Raw genomic sequence first — 20,574 nt, forward strand, 5'->3', positions numbered from 1 at the left:
TCTGTGAATACCTTGGAAGCATTCCTGCAAACGCAGGCAAATCATCTTTCTAGCTGTGGGACAAAACCTGCAAATTTCAAAAGGATATACCATCGGAGCCTGCAATTACAAGCCTAGCCCAGCTGATCACTCCCCAGATGCATTTTACTACAGCTTCTATCATCCCCAGCCAGCATGGCATACCAGCTGGGCAGATGGTGGTTGTAGTCCAACACTGCATCAGAGTAACATACTTCTGTTGGCTATCAACATGCGAAACTGGCAGTGTTTTGTCCCTAGAGGCCATGTTGGTTTTCTTTTGCCCAAATGTAACCTTTCCCAGTTCTGCTCCACCAGAATCATTTTCATTCCATGCAGGCTGGGTTTCTAAAGGGAGTGAAAGAAATCTGGCCCTGGCCAAGCCTTTGCTGCAAAGATCCAGGGTGAAAGAAAACCCTCGCTTTCGACCAGCTGCTTTGCTCTGTTATCTAGATCAAAGCGGACTGCCATTCGTCCTGCTGATGGACGGAGGCTGCATTCTAAACGGTGCTGTGCTCCCACTCACAGAATTCACTCAGATGCCATCATTTCTCTCTGACAAACGTGTATACCACAAGGAGCCTTTTAAAAGGTGGCACAACTAGTTTGGGTGTAAATATGGCTTCCCTTCTGGAGCCTGCAATGGTTCTGAAACTCAAGTGGAAAATTTTGCAAATATTTGGTGCTGCCAAATAATAAAATTACAGATGTCACCAGCAATTTAAGCACAGGCTCTCTAGCATTTAAGCCTTCCGGTGGCACAGGGAGTAAGGAAAGTGCGACAGAATGTATAACTGGATGATGATCATATTCAAAAGGGTAAAAGCCAGCGCAGCCCCTTTGGTCTTACCGAAAGATGCATGTCCACTGGGAGCAGAGCTACTTTTAGGGGAAGGTCAGGATTCTTGCTTGTCCTGTCCCTCCCCCTCCAAGGAAAATAGGCTGTTGCTATGATGGAAATGATACTTGGACCAAGTCTGCAGATTTTCAACCACAAGGGAGCAAGGAGGAAAGCTCTGGTTTGTTTTCAGACACCAGCTGGTCTAAATGAATAATGGAAAGTTAGTAAAGGCCCAGAACTTGCAGGTACTTTGTCTCTTAAACCTACAACCCCAAACACACAGAGGAAAGCAAGAATTCCTCGAAGAACACCAAGGCAATTTCTGTCCTACCAACTACAGCGGCATTGGGTGCCCTCCGGATGTTTCCGTGCTTTAACTCCCATCAGCCTCAGCCAGCCTATTCAACGCTCAAACATGCTGGGTGTTGTATTCTCAAATGCCCAGAGCACCAGACTGGTGAAAGCTTTCAGACAGTGCGAAGAACCCGAGAAACTATTTCTGCTTTGCCTCCTTAATGGGATCATCATGGGAAGAAAAAGACAGATAAAGCAGGGCAAATGGGAGGCCGCAACTGTCGGGGGGGGGGATCCCCGATGCTGCGAGTAGGCGATCGCCCTGTCCATTCACAGAATTGTGCAGGGGTCGAGCCAGCGCCGTCTCCCACTTGCAGCCCTCCTATATTCCCCCCCCCCCGCGCCTCTTCCATCGTTTTTCCCCTCACCAGGAAAGACTTCGAGGAAGACAGACAGCAGAGCTGCACGGTTTTTCGCTGCGAGCAACCAGGGCACCCCACTTCGCCCCGGATCCGCCTCCGTTCACCTACAACCCCCGGACCGAGGCGGGGCCAGCGCAGGACCGCGGCTTGGGCTGCAAGCGCCGCTGCGCGCGCCGAGCAAGCATCGAGACGCCCCCCGCGCCGCCGGCAGCGCCCCCGGGTCCACGCGCCCCGGAGGAGCGCCAAGCCTCGCCAGCAGCGGGCGGGGGGCGCGGGGCGCGACCGTGCGGGGGAAGCCGCGTGACTCTACTTACATGTCTTTGGCAGGTAAGTTTTTCCCTTCCACTATTCGGATAAACAAGGAGCTCCGTTGAGGCATCGCAGTCAAGCCCGGACGGCGGGGAAGGCGGGGCGCCGCGCGCTCGATCCGGGGGCGCGGGGCCCCGGGCTGCAGGCGAGCGCGAGCAGAGCCCCCGGCCGCCGCCCAGCACGCGCGAACACCCCGCCGCCGGCGCTCCCGGGCGCACGCCTCCCCGTTCGCCCCGCCGCTCGCCCTTATATAGGGAGCGGCGCACGGGCTCGCGCGCGCCCACCAATCGAGACGCGCGAGGCAGCGGGCGGGGCGTGGCCAGGCGGGCAGCTGCGGCTCTGATTGGGCGGTCTGCTGGCCCGCAGGAGCGCTGCCTGGAGCGCTAAAGCGGCGCGGCGCTTCTCTCGTGCCGGTGCGCGCAGCACTGCGGCCGTGCAACGCGATCCTGTGCAGGCTTAGGCAGAGGCAGTGGCGGCAGGCGCGGGAGGGACGCCGCCCCGAATACCCGGGGGAGGGGCGCCTCTCCCACCCGCCCCCGTTGCCCAGGGGCTCTGGCTGGAAGAAAGGGCGCAGTGGCCGCGTTGCATCGGATCCGCCTGGGATAGCGGGCTTTCCCCGCTGCCCTCCACCTGTTGCGGTCCACTCTTGGATTTTTCTGCCGAATGCCTTCCTCTCCCCATCCGTAGGAGACCCTCAGCATTTTGTGAACGAGGCAGGACAGCTACATAAAAAAAGCCTTCTATTATACCATCCATCTTCCGTGTTTTCGCCCTCAGGCAAGGAATCCAGGCTCCATTTATTCCTCACAACACCCCTGTGAAGCAGGTTAGGCGGAGTCTGTGCCAAAATTCACCCAGGGAGCGTCACAGCTGTGCAGGACCAAAACTCTGCTCTCCCCAAGTCCCACAGCAATGCTCTCACCATTACACCACACTGCCTCTCGGATTTAAGCATGCAAAGTGGTGCCCAAGCCAGCTTTTGTACTCAGGGCGGCGTTATAATAATCTTAACAGATTAGGGAACATCACATATGGAAAGCCCAGATCAGAGATAGGCGGTGAAAAAATTGGATACATAAATGGACCACGGAGGGTTGAATTCGATATAATACTTGTGTGAGAATCTAAGAACAGACCCCACGCACCCCCCCGCCCCCGGTCGCTGCTAGGGTCGAATCCTGCCCCAGCTCTTGGCTGAAGTCGCCAAGGAGAAGAGCCATGTCTTTTCCCCCTTGCTGCATCGCAGAAGGATTTTCCACCAGTGCAACTTCGCTCGCCACCAGCCTGCGGCTCCCGCGGGTACGGGGGGGGGGGAGATTTCTCTAAGCTGCACCCGCAGACTGGCGTGAGTGGCGTCTGCATGCAAACCACATGCTCTGCCCTGAGCTGCATTCCTCCCCTTTCGCATCTGGTCACCCTGACTTGAATAAACACGGCGGCGGCACAAGCAGACAAGCCGGGCTGGTGCCTTGCGACCAGGGTGCTGCCCCTGGCAAACAAGCCCCCCCCCCCGCATCCGTCTTCGCAGCTCTCAAAATCTGTGTAAATCTTCTGCTGAGAAGCGGCTCTGGCTAGTGTTAAAATGCATTTATTAACATAACCCTGTCCAACAGCAACATTAGCCAGACCTGTTTATACAGTCACATTTTCCTTTGTAAAAGAGCAGCCATGGATGCGATGACAGAAGAGGGTCTCTAGGCCCCTGGGCAGGAGTGGCATATGCAGAATTAACCAGGAGGGCTATCCCACCTTACCCCCCTCCTTCTTGACACACCTTCAGGGCATGTTTCTAAGTTTATTGCAGCAAAGTAAAAAAAGCAACAACTTCACCTGCTGGTAGGGGAGGAAATAGCTGCACGATGTATTTCTTTTCACTTTATCCCCACAGATCAATTGTAATACTTTTTGTGAGACTTTCCCACAACAGATGGTGTTTCTTTTCCTCCTGACCAAGTCTGACTGTATGTGCTTTGAAGCACAGACTTGGGATGTATCTGTATTACTTGTTGACTCTTGAAGATCTTAAAACAGGGGCTCATATGAGAAAGTGTTGTATGGCAGATACTGTTTTCCCAAGTTGTACAGGGCTTTACAGGTAGTAAAAGGACTTGGAATTGTGTCTAGAAGTTCACTGGAATCCAGCAAAGTTGCCCTGATAGGTGACTTCAAGATCTTACTGCCGGGAAGTAAGTTTTGGGGAAGCAATGAAACTTTTTAGAATGGAGAAAAAGGAGCTGCACAAAAGCTGGGAATGCCCTCGCCAGAAAGAACGGGGAGAAATCTGGGGACAGGGAGACTTTGTAGGGCTTGACTGGGAACGCAGGAAGCTCCCCAGCTCTGCTATAACTTGTCCTGGTCAATGGTCTGGCAACCAACGGTAGATCCTCTCTGTTCCAAGGCAGTATACCTCAGAATACCCAGTTCTAGGGACAGGTCATGGTCCTGTTATGCCCTTTTTGTGGGCTTCCCAGAGGCCCGGTGGGAAACGGGGTCTCTTAAGTCGCTGTTTCCTTCTTCCAGCAAGCGGCATCTGTATATTTTTTTAAATCGCTGGCACTTCTCTCTGAGCCCATCCGCAACTCAGTACATGAGCTTGTCCCGATGACTGTATGACAGCGTGGTCAGTGAATATGCCGTGCTTCTGCATTTAGACTCATTTCCCATTTTCGGATTAAACATCCATCCATCTCATAGCACCAGGTTTCGCTTTTCATCTCCTTTTGCAGCTTCTGACTTATCTGTGACTTGAAGAGGGGGAGTTGCCCGCACTGGTTCCTGATGAGACACAGCTGAAACCAACAAGAATGATGGGAAGATTTCTAAATTTTGTCAAGGTTTTTTCTGTTTTTTTATTTAGCTTCGTGTTCCCCAGCCTGCTTCCAGCCTTCACTCCCACACTGCAAAGGTTCACTTTGAGCATCTCATGAAGGAGAGGCTGACTTCCATGCATTGATTTCCTGTATGATATGCTGTGTGAAATGAGCCAGGGATCTCAGGATGAGTCAAGAGACAACGCCGAAGGAAAGCCGGGAGGCAGAGTCAGCCTGCGGAAATTACCCTTTCAGATAGTTAAACCCTGCCTTCTCTTGTATCGCCCTGTAATCCTCTTCTCCCCCTTCTGTACATGAACCCAATTCTTGGAGGTGGTTTCCAAAGCCCACTATAGAACAGCATGTAAAATTCAAGTACGTCTTGAGATATGGACTGCATCACCTTTTTAAAAAATGCAAGAGGCACTTTTTAAGCAGCTGTGCTGGTGCAAATCTTGCAAAAACGGACAAGCAGCAGCAAAACAGAGGCATGAGAAATGTTGGGAACCCGGATCAAAGAATCAAAGCTGGATTTGAGTTTTCTTATTTTTATTTATTTATTTAAAACATTTCTAAGCCGCCCCATCACAATAAGCCTCGGGGCGGCTCACAACATCAATAAATAAACCATACAATAAAACCCCAATACAATAAAACCCCAGTGCCAAGGTGGTCTTCCCCAAACTGGTATGCTCTAGATGTATTAACTATATCTCCAAGGAATTCAAGGCAGTTTACATAATTCTCCTCCTACTCTCCATCTTATCCCCACAACAACAACCCTGTGAGGTAGGTTGGGCTGAGAGTCTGGGACTGGCCCAAAGTCACCCTGATGGCTCCATGGCTGAGCGGGGACTCAAACCCAGGTTCTCCGAGTCCCAGTCCTGTGCTCTTCACCATGACACCATCTGTCTCTCTTCCTTAAAAACATAATCCCTTTCTACTTTTTCTCCCCACTGCACACATCAATACTGTGGGGCAGGGAGACAGGGGCAAGCAAATGGATTATGTAGCGAATTTCAAATTGCAATTTGGAATGAATTGTGGAAATGAATATGCCGGCCAGAAGTGTACACAGCGGGCCTTGCCTTGAGCTGATTAAGAAGGGGTGAGTGGAAACCAGCTTACAAAGGGGCCAATATTTATCCTCTGCTTGTGGAGACCCTAAAGGTCTCACCTGTAGGAAGCCAAGAACATTAGTCAAGGGATGGAACAGAGAGAAAAGTTCGTGAGGAAATGATGCTCCGTCCCGGGTGAGCAGCAGAACAGTGGTGCCACTTGGCCCACACATGAGCCGGACTCATTGCGTAGCACGTCTCTCTGCTTGGCAGACGTGACTCAGCTGCCAAGGCTGTCCCGGCACTATTTTTAGCTGCTTTTCTTTCTATTTTTAAGATTCTGGTCAGCAGATGACGTGGTAGGCAAGGAACCTTGGTGCCCCAGGTGGGGGAAGGAAACACGGTGAGAAGAGGGAAGCTCCCTTGATGATATAATGATGAGATGCAACATTTTAATGTTAACGACCTTATCTTGGCTTCAGCAAATGGAATTTTATCCCCCCCCCCAATACACACACACACACACACCAGTTTCCCTGAATCCCTGGTGCAAGGTTGTCATGGTACCCCTTGAACTGAGGAAAGCACATAGAAAACTCTGTCTTTTACCGAGATGGACCATTGAGCTAATTGCTGTCAGTGCTGCCTGGGAGTGGCCCTAAGGAAGAGGATTCTTCGTGCAAGAAGACGCAGCCTGTTCTTGAGCTACTGGCCTCCCCTGAACAATGAAGCAAGATTCTAGTCCCTCTGTTTTCAAGCCAAGGGCTGATTTAAATCGGAACCTCTCAGCAGCTGCCAGCTTGTCCTTTGTGATGGATGCTAGCTGGATCCATGGGCATAGGGGTCCACCTTTTTCCAAGCCTACGTCATGGCCAGGGCTGTGCACCCCACTCTCTCCAAGGTCTCGGGAACTAAAAGGGCCATTCCCTGACATGTGACCTAAAAAGGGGATCCATTTTGGGCCTAGTCCAGTGTTCTTTATTCTGCCTTGCAGCCTCTCTCCTGCGTCTTGGGCAGAAATCTTTCCAGTCACCTGGAGGCAAAGCTCTGAGCTACGATCCCCCCCTGCCCCCGCCCAGGAGGAGATGAGGAAGGTACGCGAAGTACCAAGGATCGGATCACCCACCTTGAAAGCAATAGAAATCAATAATTTTCATATATGCAGAATTCTGATGGATGATAACTTCACTCAGTAATGGCTGCTCCAATCAAGATCTGATGCCTGCCTACATTGCCCCCTCTGAGGCTGGTGCCAACGAGCAGGGCCTTTTCAGTGGTGGTTCCCTCGTTGCAGAACAAGCTGCCCCCCGAGGCCCCCCTGCGGCCAACTTCAATATCTTTTTGGTGCCGGGTTGAAGCTGTCCTCTCGGATAAGGGCTTAAATTAGCGTTCTGTTCTATGGGGGTTAAGGTCTTGCGATTTAATTGTGGCTACAAATTTGGCTTTTACCATTTGGACTGTAGTTTTACAAAGGCAAACCACTCGGAGAGCTTCAGCTGTTGCGCGATATAGAAATATTGCTCATCGTGATGCGTCTCTGACCCAGGGCCCATTTCAATGCTCTTGCACCTTCCTGGCCCCTTTTGGAAATTGTAAGGTTTGCAAGAGGTGGGCCGAACTGGGTCATAGGAGCTGGGACAACAAAGCCTGTATGGCTCACCGTACCTTGGAGGCACCTGCCTTCCTGCCAGCTTTTTAGCTAGGCTGAGGTGAAAGGTTTGAAAAAGGTAGCCAAGACCACCTCCGGACCAGAGTTTTAATCCCAGAGTCCACCGTCATACCTATCTGGAAGTAATGGGGAACGCCAGGACTGTGCATCTGTCGATTCTCGGTTCACTGAAGTCTTTCGCTAAAAATGAGAGAAAGAGCTTGGTTATTTCCCAGCCCAAACTGGACCCTGTCTAGCTCCTGATGGCATGAGCAGGAATGTGTGGTGTCTGTGTCCACACTGCAGGGTGAGAACCCAGTCCCCCTGCCCTCCACAAAACCTTATCTACTTGGTGGCTGTGGCTGCTTTGGGAGTGAAGGGGGGAGCTTGCTTCTCTTTTTCCTCCCCAGCACTGTGATTACGGTAGCAGTACAGATGCCACCGGCACTGGGAATGTCACATTTCCCAGGGCTCCTGTATGAGAGAGGGAGAGAGAGCAGGTGATGAAAGACTGGCTCTCCCTTCTTGCAGCGGTGGGTGGATGGGAAGGAATTAGATCAGTTCCCAATTTGAGCCAGGGCAAAAGGAGGAGTTATACATTCAGTCCGTTTGAAGACAGACACTGCAGCTCAAAAATGTTCGAGGACAAGGAATTACAAACCATGGCAAGCAATTTAGCCCGTGGGGGCTTCATCCATCCGTGCGTGCATTTCTGCAAAGGAAAACCTACCCCAGGTAGCCTGCTGCCTGCCTTTGTGGGTGCCAGCGAGACAGGCAACAGCTGAAACGCCAAGCCACCAGCGGCCCTGCCTCCACGTAGGACTGGCACCCAGGAGTTGTGCTGGCATCTCCCGTCACGATCACGGTGCTCAGAACATCTGGAGAGAGACACAGGGACCCTGTGTGCCTGGCCTGAAGGTTAAACCTTGAACATGTTTGTGAGCTTCAACTGAATGACAGAAAGATGGACATTTTTGTTTGGGGAGGGGGTTGCAGGTTATGAGTTGATATGCTTTATTTGTGTACGATTCCTTGGCATTGCTATTTCTCTTTCCTTTTTTCTCTTTTCTGTCTTTTGCTTAAGAACGAAATAAACGTATCTTGTAAAAAACCTTGAACATGGTGTGTGTGTGGAATAGCTCCTCTTATGCTGAGCACTGGCTGCAGGGGAAGGAGGGGGCAGACAGTATCTGGGTCAGGAGAGCCCGTAGGAGCTGGGTCACCGCAGCCCAGCTCGCAAGCCAAGTGATTGTTTGTGCCACTGAACTAAAGCGATTCCAGGGAGGGTCGGCCCTGTCTGGCCTTCAGAGCGGACAAGACCTATTTTTTTCACTCTCCCCAGCAGACTTTTATCCAGGCTCACCAGCACAGGCTGGGCTTGGCTCCTTCCACAATTAAACTGTGCTCTCTGCAGTAGATCTAAATTGCCCTGTTTCCATAAGCCATGCAAAATACGGACCTTTTCCATCATTTCACCCACTGGGCAAAGCAAGTATTTTACTCTTTGTGCTAATTTGCATCTTCCAGTGTCCTCTTCGTTTTTTTGCTCTTCGGCTGCTTCTTCTCTGTCTTTCAAGCATCAGGAAAAATTTCTACTTCTTCTTCCCCTGCCAGGTACTTCTCCTTTTATATGTCAGTCAACTTCCTTTTCTCATGATCCTTGTTTAATTTCAGTATTGGACTTGCAATCAGACACTGTCTCTGCTTGGATCAGTGCTTGAGAAATATTCTAGCTGATTGCTTATTATTAAGAGAGGCAAGGCCTTGTCAACCCTCAGAATTCTGTGTTCTCATATATTGAGAGTGCTCTGTAGAGGCCCTACGTTTTCTAATTCTTATAGCAATTGTGTAGTGTACATCCTCACTGTAGTTAAGAAGGAATGGTTGCAAATGCTTTGTTTCTCCGTGTGTCACTTCTGTGCACATAAATTTTCAAAGCGTCAGAGAAGAATTCTCTGCTTGCTTTTTATCTGCACTCTGGTAGAGATTTCTTGACTCAGCAATTATAAAAGCGAAACTCTTCATTTTCATGCTACTTTGACAAAGAAGGTGGCTTATCTAAGGTGGTGTTTCCATTTGCGGTTTGTAGGTATTCTCGTTCAAACAAGAAAACAGAACTGCCACCTGGCTGCTCAGTTGGAGGCGAATGTTGGTTAAGGAAAGGGTTTTAATGGTGTGATCCTGTGCGTGCTTAGGGTTGGGGCGAAAGTCCTACAGCTCCCAAATTCCTACTGCCATGGTCCTACAGCGTCTGACAACATAGTTGGCTGGCGGATACTGGGTTATATACCGGATGCATGGCAAGCGGTGCACTCCAAGTCAGTTCATCTGACTGATTAAATACTGGAATCGAGCATTGACATATTGTGCTAATATTGGAGTGTTGCTGCACCGAGCTATTTTGCATTCAGCACCTGTCGGGAAGCCTTGATGGCAGCTGCGAGAGGATAACTGGGTTCAGTCAGGAAAGACCGCTTTTGCCTTGGACCTCACACTTTTAGGCAAAGATCACACATGATGCGAGCACAGGGTTAGCCCCCACTAATAGGGTTAACCTACAGCAGCTTCTCCATCCAGCTAAGAATGCCATCTTCTTAAAGTAACAGCAACACTAAACAGTGACCTGGCTTGGAATTCTGTTGCTTTCCAAGAAAGGGGAGCAGGTTTGATTTTATAACACCAAGGCGCATAAAAGCAACCCTTTTCTGCCGGGATTTATCTGAATCTTCTGAACACAGTTCACAAAAGGGAGCTCAGAAGCCCCAAAATATAGAAACATCATATAAACATCTTAAAAATGAAAACAGTCACAAAATAAAGCCGAAGGAAACCAACCGCGGAGCTCAGCAGCAATGCAAAGGTTTTGAAAATGCCAACGCTATATTTTGAAATGGGACGGTTTGAAGGAAGGCTTAGAAAGCCTAGTAAAATAAAAAGGGTTTTCCCTGGAGATGAACGGCATTACAATGTCGGGTTTTCAGCAACAGACTCTCAGGCCCTGGATGGACTCTGCCCACCTAAGAGGGCCCCTGGAGTCTGTGGGAAGGGGAGGGATGCACGAGAGTCCGCCACTTCAGCCAAGCCCTTCCCAAGCAGCTCAGCCGCATTTTCGGTGGCCATTCAGCCCGAGCTGCTGGCCTCTTCCCGCCTCCACACTCTCTCACTCTGTGGTTCAGTGGCCGGCCCACAGCCCCAGGTCACCAGCTGCGTGCTCATTTCAGACTGCTGCCCCAGCTGCGGCACCCCTGCTCGCATTTACATGTGCATGGAGCAGAAGTGGAACCCGATTGGCTTGCACCTGTAGGGATGTGACCCGTGCAGGCCCAGTTCCAGAGGTGGCCGAAACCCGCCCCGGAGCTTCCTGGGGTGGCCCCTGCAGCTGAACCGGCACCGTTTGACCCCAGTCCAAGAGGCAGAAACCTGCGTTCCGCAAGCAGCTGGAGGCTGTGCGTAAGCACAGGCCCGGGACACCTGATGCTGGCATGCAGTGCCGATGCCACGGCGGAGGTCGCTGCGAGGCCAAGCACCTCCACTAGCACGCTGTGTGGATGAATGATGAAGACCCTTCCAGCGCCCATCTCTGAGCTGGGAAGGCGAAATGACTGGAGAGTCAGCAGGCAAAAACTGAGAAGTTCTTCTGGTTCTTCTACCCCCAGGCCAGTGGGAGGAGCCGGAGGAGCTATTCTCCGCTGGGAAAGGAAACCGGGAGTTGGGGAGGGGTCTTTCTTTTCCAGCATGGACACCGGCACCAAGCCTTCCGGGAGTCCAGCAGCGATTGTCCCAGTGTTTCCATTGCAGGCAGCCGAGCATAGCTTTCCTCCGACCAAACAGAAAGGCCTGACTCAGGCTAAAGGAGAGCTTTGCCCTGGACAGAGCTGGACCTTCAAGGAGCTGTGTAGCTAACGTAGCTGTACTAACTAGATTTTCTCTTTCATTCGCATGTGGCCACAGATGTGCTGTTTTGAGCTTCCCTCATCGAAACCCTCATCGCTTGGCGCCAGGAATCTGACCGACCGTCTGTCTTTTCTCCGAATCCCTAATCAACCCTTGACTCCCTTTTCACCACAACCCAGTCTCTGTGCTTCTGGTGCTCAAGGCACAGGGGTCCCCAGGGGTGTGCCCTGTTTTGGGGTCATGTGTGCCATCCCTGCCTGCAGCTTGGCTACGCTGCCCTAGGGCCACAGGTGGGCTGCCAAGAAACCTAGGCCAGGCCAGGCGGCCAGACAGAGCAATGTTCCCAAATCTCTGCCAAAGACAGGCCTTAAGCCCATCTCAGATGGTGGCCTTCTCCAGAAAGCGACAGCCGACGGAGAAGAAAGCGTTGCACACAAAAGACACTGCCCTGTTCTTGGCATTCGGGGGACAGGATCCCGCCTTTGAATCGGCAGCTGCTGCACACCTTGCGGGAAATTCTAAGCCTAAACCTCCGGAGGATGTAATTTCAGGTAACAGCAGCCAGGAATTAAGGCAACCAGGAGAAGTCGATTTGTTGTGCACGGTCTTTCAACAAAAGGCCCTCCTGCTGATCCCAGATTGGTTTAAATCAGGTTTACGCCAAATTGGTTTTAAATCGGCTCCTCCTGGGCCAGAGGAGGCAGCAGCCTGCGAAGCCAGGCCGTGAGAAAAGGCACCGTTTGTCGAGGGATTTTGTTCAGCACAGGGCGGCTCGTTTCTCGTGCGCGTTGGCTCACCTGCTGTGGTGTGACTCATCACATCCGTAGCACCAGTGAGTCAGGGTGCCTGTGGGCACACAGCCGAGCCGAGCCGAGCCGCACGGTTTGAAAGCACAAAAAAGTAACGCCCCACGGCAACTGCGTTCAGGCAGAGTCGGCATTCTGTTTCCATGTCATGAAATCCCTAATTCTCTTGCCCAAGAGAAGGGGGATCACAACAGAAATAGCTTTGCACCAACACTACAGCCACCAGAACAATGCCAACAGGCCAGTATCGCTGTTCAGAACTCTGAGTCCTGGCAGATCGTCAAGGTGCGGACTTCATGTTGGACATTTGATGGCATTTTAACACGCCATCCTCCAAAAGGCATGGGAGCTTTAAAGCTTGTTTGGATGTCCTGGGAAAGTTCAGATAAATCCTGGGAGAAAAAAAATGCTTATACGTGCCTTGGTGTTATAAAATCAAACCTGTGCCCCTTTCTTGGAAAGCAACAGAATTCCAAGCCAGGTCACTGTTTAGTGTTGCTGTTGCCTTAAGAAGAGGGCATTCTTAGCTGGACGGAGAAGCTGCTGGAGGCTAATACTGTTAGTGAGGAAATGCCCGTGTGCTCATCAGCTGCAGAAAAGCGGAAACAAGGGCGCCCATTTGCTTCTGAACGGGCCCACCTAAGCAGCGGGTCCCCCAGGGGCAAGGTGTCGTGAGGTCGTAACTCACGCCCCCAATTACTCACACAGACACAGGCAATAAAAACTAAAGACCTTTATTCCAAACGACTACAAGATTTATGTTTACGACAGATAGTGTAGGCGCTACCGCAGAGAGCAAGAAGAGTGCCCGCCTCCTTTTCTTCCCTCTTGGCCTGGACAAAGGGGTCGGCCTGCTGGGGACTGCAATGGCATTCAGACGGCAGAAATCGATACACACGCTGGGTTCTTCAGAATTTCTCTGGGGAACAATGAGGGGCATGGCCGAAGTGGGTGACGATGATGGTGGACGAATGAAACCTTTTTTTAAGTTGGTAGAAATGAATTCTTTGAGTACCTGCAGCTCCTCGGGGGACCATGGGCCGCAATTTGCCAACAGGAAGGGTGGCTCCCGGCTGAATGTGGATCTCCATGTCGCAAGCGTGGTGGGGTGGTAGCTTGTCGGCCTCTTGAGGATCAAAGACGTCCCTGATACTGAGGAGGAAGAGTGGTGGTGGATGACGGGGGGGCGGGGGGGAGATCGGTGGAGGAGCCAAAACAATGTAGGGTGCAAAACTTGGCATTAAAATGTATCTGCCTGGGGTCCCACATTATCTGAGGTTCATGCTTGACTAACCAGTTCATGCCCAGTACCAGGGGGTACTGCAAATCCTTTGCTAACAAGAACACGGCCTGCTCGCGATGTTTGCCAGTCTGCAGAGTCAATGGGGAAGACGGGCGTGACGACGGGCCCCCCGTAGAGGCTGTGTCTGAATTGAGTACACTTGGAGTGGGGCGGGTAGTCATGACATTGGAAAGGAGTGTTTCTTAGCAAAATTCTCATCCATAAACGAAGCAGTGGCACCGCTGTCAATCAAAGCTGTGGCCCGTATTTCTGGCTGAGGAGGTGCCTGTAAAGCAACATCCATCAGCAGGGGTCAGGCTGAAGGAGGCCCTGTGGGGGCCGGGCGCCACCAGGGTTTTGGCGTGGGGCCCAGTGTCGCGGTGCTGAACGGCGCTGGGGCTGGAAGTTTCCCGCCTGCTGCTTCAAAGAGCAGGAGTGAGCCAGGTGCCTTCCTTGTCCACGCACAAAGCACAGTCCGGCCGCACGGCGGTGATCAGTCTCCCCGCTTGGAATGCGGGGCCTGGCCGCCCCCGGCCACATGGGCTCCGGACTCTGGCTGAGCTGCCACCTCGGCAACGGAGCATCTGGCGCAGGTCGGCGAGGCTTGGCCTCCGTCCGTGGGAACCATCTCTCTCCAACTGGCAACAGGCCAGAGCGGCCTTCCCGCCTTTCCATTTCCCGCTCAGCAAGCCACACATCAAGTTGAATAGTCACAAGCATTAAATTTTGCAAATTGTCTGGTGGGGGAGAACAGGCCAAAATATCTAAAATCTCCCCCTTAGGCCCTCTCGATACTGCGCCATCAAGGCTTTTTCGTTCCAACCCAGGTCATTCATCAAAAGCTGGAACTTGGTCGTGTGGTCTGCAGCCGAGCCCGCTCCTTGCCGCAGGCGGTTAATCTCTCGGACGGCCATTTCCTCGCGCACCCCAGAAAGCTGACTGATTAAGAAGCCTACCTTGGTCTTCTCATCAGTGAAGTCGTTATGGCGAAGATGCATATATAGTTCACATTACGCCTTGAAAGTCGTAAATCCTTCCCTGTTTCCATCGTTCCTGGGGAGGCTCCACTGGGCAGCGTTTCAACCTGTCTCCGAAGTCTGGGGCGCTGCTGCACAAAGCGAAGCAACTTCTGCACGTAGATGATTCATTTGTTCGTTTGCCGCTGTAACTTCGGTCCTCAAAAGGAGGTTTTCATCTTGAAGTGTTTTGTACTCCGGGGGCAGTGAAGGTGGCGCTGCGGCCTCCATTAGTCAACGTTCCAAAAACCCCAAACAACTTCGGCTGGCTGTGTGAGCTGTGACGCTGCTGTGGCTGCTGGAGCGCGGGGAGAGGAGGGGGCAAGGTGTCATGAGGTTGTAACTCACGTTCCCAGTTACTCGCACAGACGCAGGCAACGCAGACTAAAGACCTTTATTCCAAACGACGACAAGATTTCTGTTGACGACGGAAAGTGTAGGAGCTACCGCAGAGAGCGCCAAGCACCACATTGCCCCCCCCCTTTCGACCTCCCTGAGATTTGGCACGTGGACCTCCGTCTCCTGACAGGTCCCTCTCCACGGGGGCTGGACAAACCTCTTTCTCTCCTCCTCTGTTCTAACTGGTCCAAGCGGCCAAGTCTCCGCCTGAGTTGGGCACATTCCATGACAACCGACTCCCCTTCCTGATTTCCGGGAACTCCCTCAAAAACTTGAGAGTCAGGTGGCGGGGGGGGGGGCTGTTTGTGCCGTGGGCACCTGCTCTGAAGCCTGATCCTCGCCGGGGGCTCCTGGCCCTCCTTTGCATGCTAACGCCTCCCCCGAGCCGTTAGGCACGACACAAGGGCCTGCACCGTGTGGCTGCCCAGCCAGATTTCCCGAATGGCTCCTCCATCAGACACATTCGCATGTTTAAGCAGGATCCCAACGGCAAAGGGGTCTCCTCAGCTGACCGGCCAATAAAGCCATCAGGCACGCTTCCCATGCTATTGCTACCAGTGGTCCTGATCCGTTCAGAACATCACGCCATGCCCAAAGACGTCCGGATGCTCGTGCACTGGGAGCTGAACACTCTGTGTTGGTGTATGTGACTAGCGGGTTATAGAACTGTCTGCACATGGGCTGTGATTTCGTAGCTGGCAGTGAGAACCAGGACCCTGGAGCAGGCTGTCCTAAGTCACTGCAGGGGGCCTGGGTGATCTTTCCATAAAACTGCTCAGGTCCAAGGCGAAAGGGGTCTTTCCGGACTGAACCTGGTTATCCTTGCTGCGGCTGCCATCGAGGCTTCCTGACAACCACCACAGGACTCTGAGCATGGGAAGTGAGCGAATGCAGTGAGAGATCAGCACAGGCCCTTGTCTCATCTGGTAGACCAAAATGCATTCTTCTCTGTCGTCTTAGCAGTGATGGAGCTTTGAATGATGCTTAAAAGGGGTCACTCCAGGGCTGCGTCCAGGAGATGCCAGGCGGGGCCCACGGAACATGATGCAGGGTTTTCTCCCCAGGCGGGAGCTGCCCCAATGAAGAATACCAAAGAGGGTGACAGGGGGAAAAGGGGTCTCCACAGGCTGCTTTGTTCTGTCTTGCCCCATAGATACCGCGGCTTGCATCTTTTAATGACCCATCTTTGCCAGTGCGTCGTGCTAAATGCCCGTGGAAGACGCATGTTGTGCGGCTGTGATTAAGGCCAGCTTTGTGTGCACCTGAGGAAAGGCTGGGTAGCAACCCAGCTCCATCTTCTTAAAGAGCATTTTCTGAATCATTTCCCATTCTTTTCTTAGATGTGCTCTCAGCAAGCGAAAAAAGAGAAAGAGGCCAAGAAAATATCAGCAAATAGCCTATGTGAAGGACAATTGCTTAATCTGCACATTTTAAATCCCTGAAGTAGGGCAGGAGCCAACGACAACTGCATGAGTAAAGGGCAGAAAGAGGCTATATTTGGAAAGTTAAATCAGAAATGAAAAAGAAAATACTCCTGCTTGTTTGCTTGCCTTAACTCTTCCTTACTTCAGTGACCCTGCAACTGAATTTGAGCAAAGATTCGCAATGGTTGGGCTCCAGAATTCTTTTTCACAAAATTCTACTACTGTATTACTTTTGTACCCCCACTTCTCTGCTTGCAAGGAGCCCAACTGAACTGCAAGGCTCTCCTTCTCGCCTTTTGTCCTTACAACAACCCTTTGAGGTAGGCAGGGCCAGGGCCGTCTGAACAGCATGACGGGCCCCGGCAAAGCAGTGTACTGGGCCCCTACGACAACTACAACTACTGTTAATTTTGGAAGTTTTCCAATTTCCCAAGGGTTAACATACACAGATTAGCATGGGGCCCACGGGCAAGCGCCCATCAGGCCCATGCCTTAAGACGGCCCTGGGTAGGGCTGAGCCTTTTTTCCCCATCATTATTCTGGGGCTCAGCAAAGTCCTGTGAGACAGATGAGTGAAGAAAGCACAGGAAGATGCCGGAAGGTCCGTCCGCCTCGACTTGCACCATCTCTGCTTTCGTCTTGGAAATTGGTGCTCATGGACAAACTCTCAGCCTAACCTACCTCACAGGGTTGTTGTTGTGGCCACGAAATGGAGCTAGGCAAGCCACCTGGGGTTATTCACAGGAGAAAAAAAGGCAGATTATAAATGCAATGGATATGAAGAAGAAAAAGAGGTGCCTCTGGGAAGCCCCCCAGGTCGAATGCGGCCTTTCCTGCAATGGCTTCAAGCAGCTGCCTCTCTGACACTAAAGGGCCCAAACACCCCATAAGACGGACGGCCATGGACAGGACACTCCTGCCAAGGGCGCAACCTTCACCTTTCCACTTGGTTTTGCCCCTCGTTCCCCTTCCTGCCGCCCCCACAGGATTCCTAACCTTTGCAAAGCAAAAGAAACTAAGCTGGGGATTAAAGCACAGCTGCCCGTCCGCAGAGCCCAGCTTTTCTCGCAATGATTCGTTCCCGTGCCAGGTGGGGGCGTTTGCTGACTCACACCATGGCCATGCGTGCGCATCAGGCGGTGCATGACCTGACCTCTCAGCATCCCTCCCACGAGCCCCCCCCCCCCCCCCCCCTCCTCTGCCGTGGGATCCAATTTCTGCAGCCGCGTATTAATTTCAAGCCAGAAGCGAGAAGCGCGGCTCTCCGGGAAGGGTGCGAATGGCCCAGCAGGAATGCAAAACAGGATGCAGGCCAGTGGCTGCACCGCTGGAGGCGCGGCGAGTGTGCATCTGGGGAAAGGGGAAATTCCCTTGGGGAGGGAGCGAGAGCTGAGCAGAGGACGAGGATGGACTTTGCTTGGGGATGGCAGTTCAAGCCCCATCTCCGGATGAGGCCGGGGAAGATCCGGCCTGGAAGCTTGGAAAGCCTGTGAGGGGAGGCCAAGAATGCACAGCCTGGACCTGGGCTTTCAGCTGCTGATGGAGCCCGTGTCCATCAGCCCCAGCCGGCATGGCCAGCGCTCAGGGATGCTGGGAGCTGTGGTCGAGCAGTAGCTAGAGGGCCCTCTTCTGTACCCCTGCGGAGCGTGTTCTGAGGCAGCCTGGCGCTCTTCCTGGGCCCGGTCTCATGGAAGCATCAGTGCCGGGCCTCCCCCCCTCATCTGGGGATTCGGAGCAGCTGGTGCGTGCAGGCAGCCACCGCTGGGGAAGGAGGGCGCCCGTAGCCAGCAGGGCTGGTGGCCACGGATCGCCTCCTCCCTCGTGGGTCTGCCCAATCCCCTTTGGAAGCCCCACGTCCCGTGGCAGCCCCACGGCCCGTGGCCATGCACCCCATGAAGGCGCCCTTCCTTGGATCCGTCCCAAACCTCCCACCCACACGCTCCGTGGGGGGACCCCTCTGGGTCCGAGCGTTATGGGGAGAGAGCAAACCGACCCCCTCCGCGCTTCCTCCACGCCCTCCATGACTCTGGACTCCGCCATCCCGTCTCCGCTCACTGGCCTTCTCTCGACAGAGCTGAGCGCGCCAGGTTGCCCTAGCTGCGGGTCGTGGGGGAGCCGCTCCGGTCCTTGATCAGGCCCACCAGGACGACTGTGATGCTCTCTGCAGGGGGCTGCCCACGAAGACTGCCCAGGAAGAGCCCCCTGTTCAAAGTACAGGGCTGCTCACCGGCCTCCCCGAGAACCATCTCGGCTGCCAGGTGCTGGACGTAGGCCCGGGATCCTTCCCCAGACATTAAGACTTTCCTCAGAAACCTGGTCAAACTCCCCCCCCCCCCCATCTAATGGAGAGGCAACAAGGCAGGGTGTTGTGGCCCCCCATCTTTGGAACTTCCCACTCTGGCCTCTATATTATAGCACTCCTCCTGATTACATTTAAGCAACATTTTAAAATGGCTTTTATTTTCTTCAGCTTTCCAGGGTTTTGTTTTTTAAAATATTATTTTAATGCTATTTACTGGCTGGATTTGTTTTCTATCTCATTTTTCCCCAGATAGGTTCAGTATGGATGTATAATGTCAAGCAGGCCTACTCTTTTGGAAAGGTTGGCTGCCTGAATTGGAAGTCCTTGAGAAAGAGGAAAGGTCAAAAGATTTTAACAACACGAATAAGGATAGAAAGAGTTGTTGTTATTGCTATTATTGTTGCTACTGTTGCTATTTCTATATTGCATTTATAGGGTGTCTGTTCTCCTCTTGTGAGGGACCCAAGGCAGAGTACATGTTATCTTCACAACAACCCTGTGAGGTTGGGCAGTCTGAGGGTGACTGGCCCAAAGTCACCCAGTTGACAGTGAAACAAATATTCGGATCAAATATTTAAAATGTTTGGTCTGATTAGTTAAAGGGCATTTTGCTCTCAGTCCCAAGAACCATTAATGCTACTGATAAGTCAATGAAACGTGGCAATTCCACCGGTGCATCTCGGAATTTGTGAGTGGGCCATGGGCTTTGTCAGGGTGGCGGGTGGCGTATGGGCCGTTCCCTTCTGTGTGAGCCAGCAGCTCCACGGAAGCCGCCCCACTAAACTCCGTGGGACTTGGTCCTGAGCCGCAGTTTGTAAAGCACACTGTGATTTTATGTTGAAAAGATCTCGAGCTGGCAGAAACGCAGCCCTGACTTTCCACAGGAAGCGCAACACACCTTGGAAAGAAGTCTTGGCAACAGCAAAGAACTAGGAGGAGAAACATGATTTCCAATTGATGGGATGGTACAAAGACATTTGGAATATAGCAGCTAAGGGCAAGTTGATGTACAAGATAATGGCGGAAAAAGGCTTGGTAAAGAAAAATGATTTTAATAATTTACGCACTATAACGTTACAAGAATAATACATGATTTTAATAATATTATTGTATGTTTATTCAATATTTAGTAACAAAAGGGGAGGGTAATAAACCCTCAAAGTATTTATTGCAATTTTGGTTGGAAGATCTTAGAAAGAGCAGAAAAATAAAAAACAAAAAATTAGACAGCCATGGTCCTGGTGGAGGGGTGGACTAAGGGTGATATCTGTTTTTTTTAAATTTGAGTTGTGTATTGAGGGTTTTTTCTTTAATACATGACTTTTGTATTTGTTTAAAATTTAAATAAAACAGTTTTTAAAAAGAAGTGTTGCTATGTAAGTTGGTGCCATCCATCCTTGTGGACTGCAGAGCGGAAAGGTGTCCAGGCCCAGGTCTTCTGCTAGCAGCCGCTGGGATGCCGGACCCGCTGCGTGCGCCCAGAACATCGTCAGCTCTAGGGAGAGACCGGCCTGGCCACTGGCAGTGTCCCCCTTCCTGTGGGAAAGCATCGTTCGCTCCAGGTGCCGGTGGCTGGGGCCCCAATCCGCACCCTTTTCCTCCACTGCGTCTCTTTGCCTTTCTAGTCTATAAAGCCCCCAAAGAGGGATACTCGTCCTTGCATGGATGGAAACTTCACTGGAAGACCAATTTCCTGAAAACTCGGAAAAACATCCGGCCAGTTAATAAGTTGGCAGGAAAGAAAAGTGTAGCCAGCCTGTTTCCGGAACCTTTGACTTGGCCCTGGTTGATTTGGCCCGAAAGCATCCCAAGGACAAAACCCCCCTGCTCTTCAAATTCATTTTCCAGAGCAAGGCGCTGGCCATTGTTCCCGTGCCCCGTAGCATGTGGGATCATGGCCCCTGCTCTGAAAATAAAGCCCCCGGCCTCCGTTTCCCTCTCTCTGCCAGGGGGATTTGACTGCCAGACATGTGGATGTTCCAGGAGGCCGAGTGATCACTCCCTCCAGGTCCGGTCCAGCCAAGACCTCACCTTGAATTCAAGGACAGAAA

The 20,574-nt window shown here is 52.1% G+C and overlaps 1 protein-coding gene across 6 annotated transcripts in view; it reads right to left on the reverse strand.

Annotated features, from left to right (window-relative positions):
* Positions 1 to 2,025, reverse strand: part of RASA4B (RAS p21 protein activator 4B) — a 52,485-nt gene extending 50,460 nt beyond the window's left edge. For all 6 annotated transcript variants that reach the window (XR_006414713.1, XR_006414712.1, XM_044429945.1 and 3 more), the window contains exon 1: positions 1,890 to 2,025. Coding sequence is in view for 4 of the 6 variants with exons in the window: in XM_044429945.1 (XP_044285880.1) it covers positions 1,890 to 1,954 (65 nt within the window). In the remaining 2 variants the exon portion in view is untranslated. The remainder of the gene's footprint in view (positions 1 to 1,889) is intronic.
* Positions 2,026 to 20,574: the final 18,549 nt, after the last annotated feature.

This window comes from Varanus komodoensis, unplaced genomic scaffold (assembly GCF_004798865.1).
Source record: "Varanus komodoensis strain SLA01 unplaced genomic scaffold, ASM479886v1 scaffold20_1, whole genome shotgun sequence".
In the NCBI taxonomy this organism is placed as follows: domain Eukaryota; kingdom Metazoa; phylum Chordata; class Lepidosauria; order Squamata; family Varanidae; genus Varanus; species Varanus komodoensis.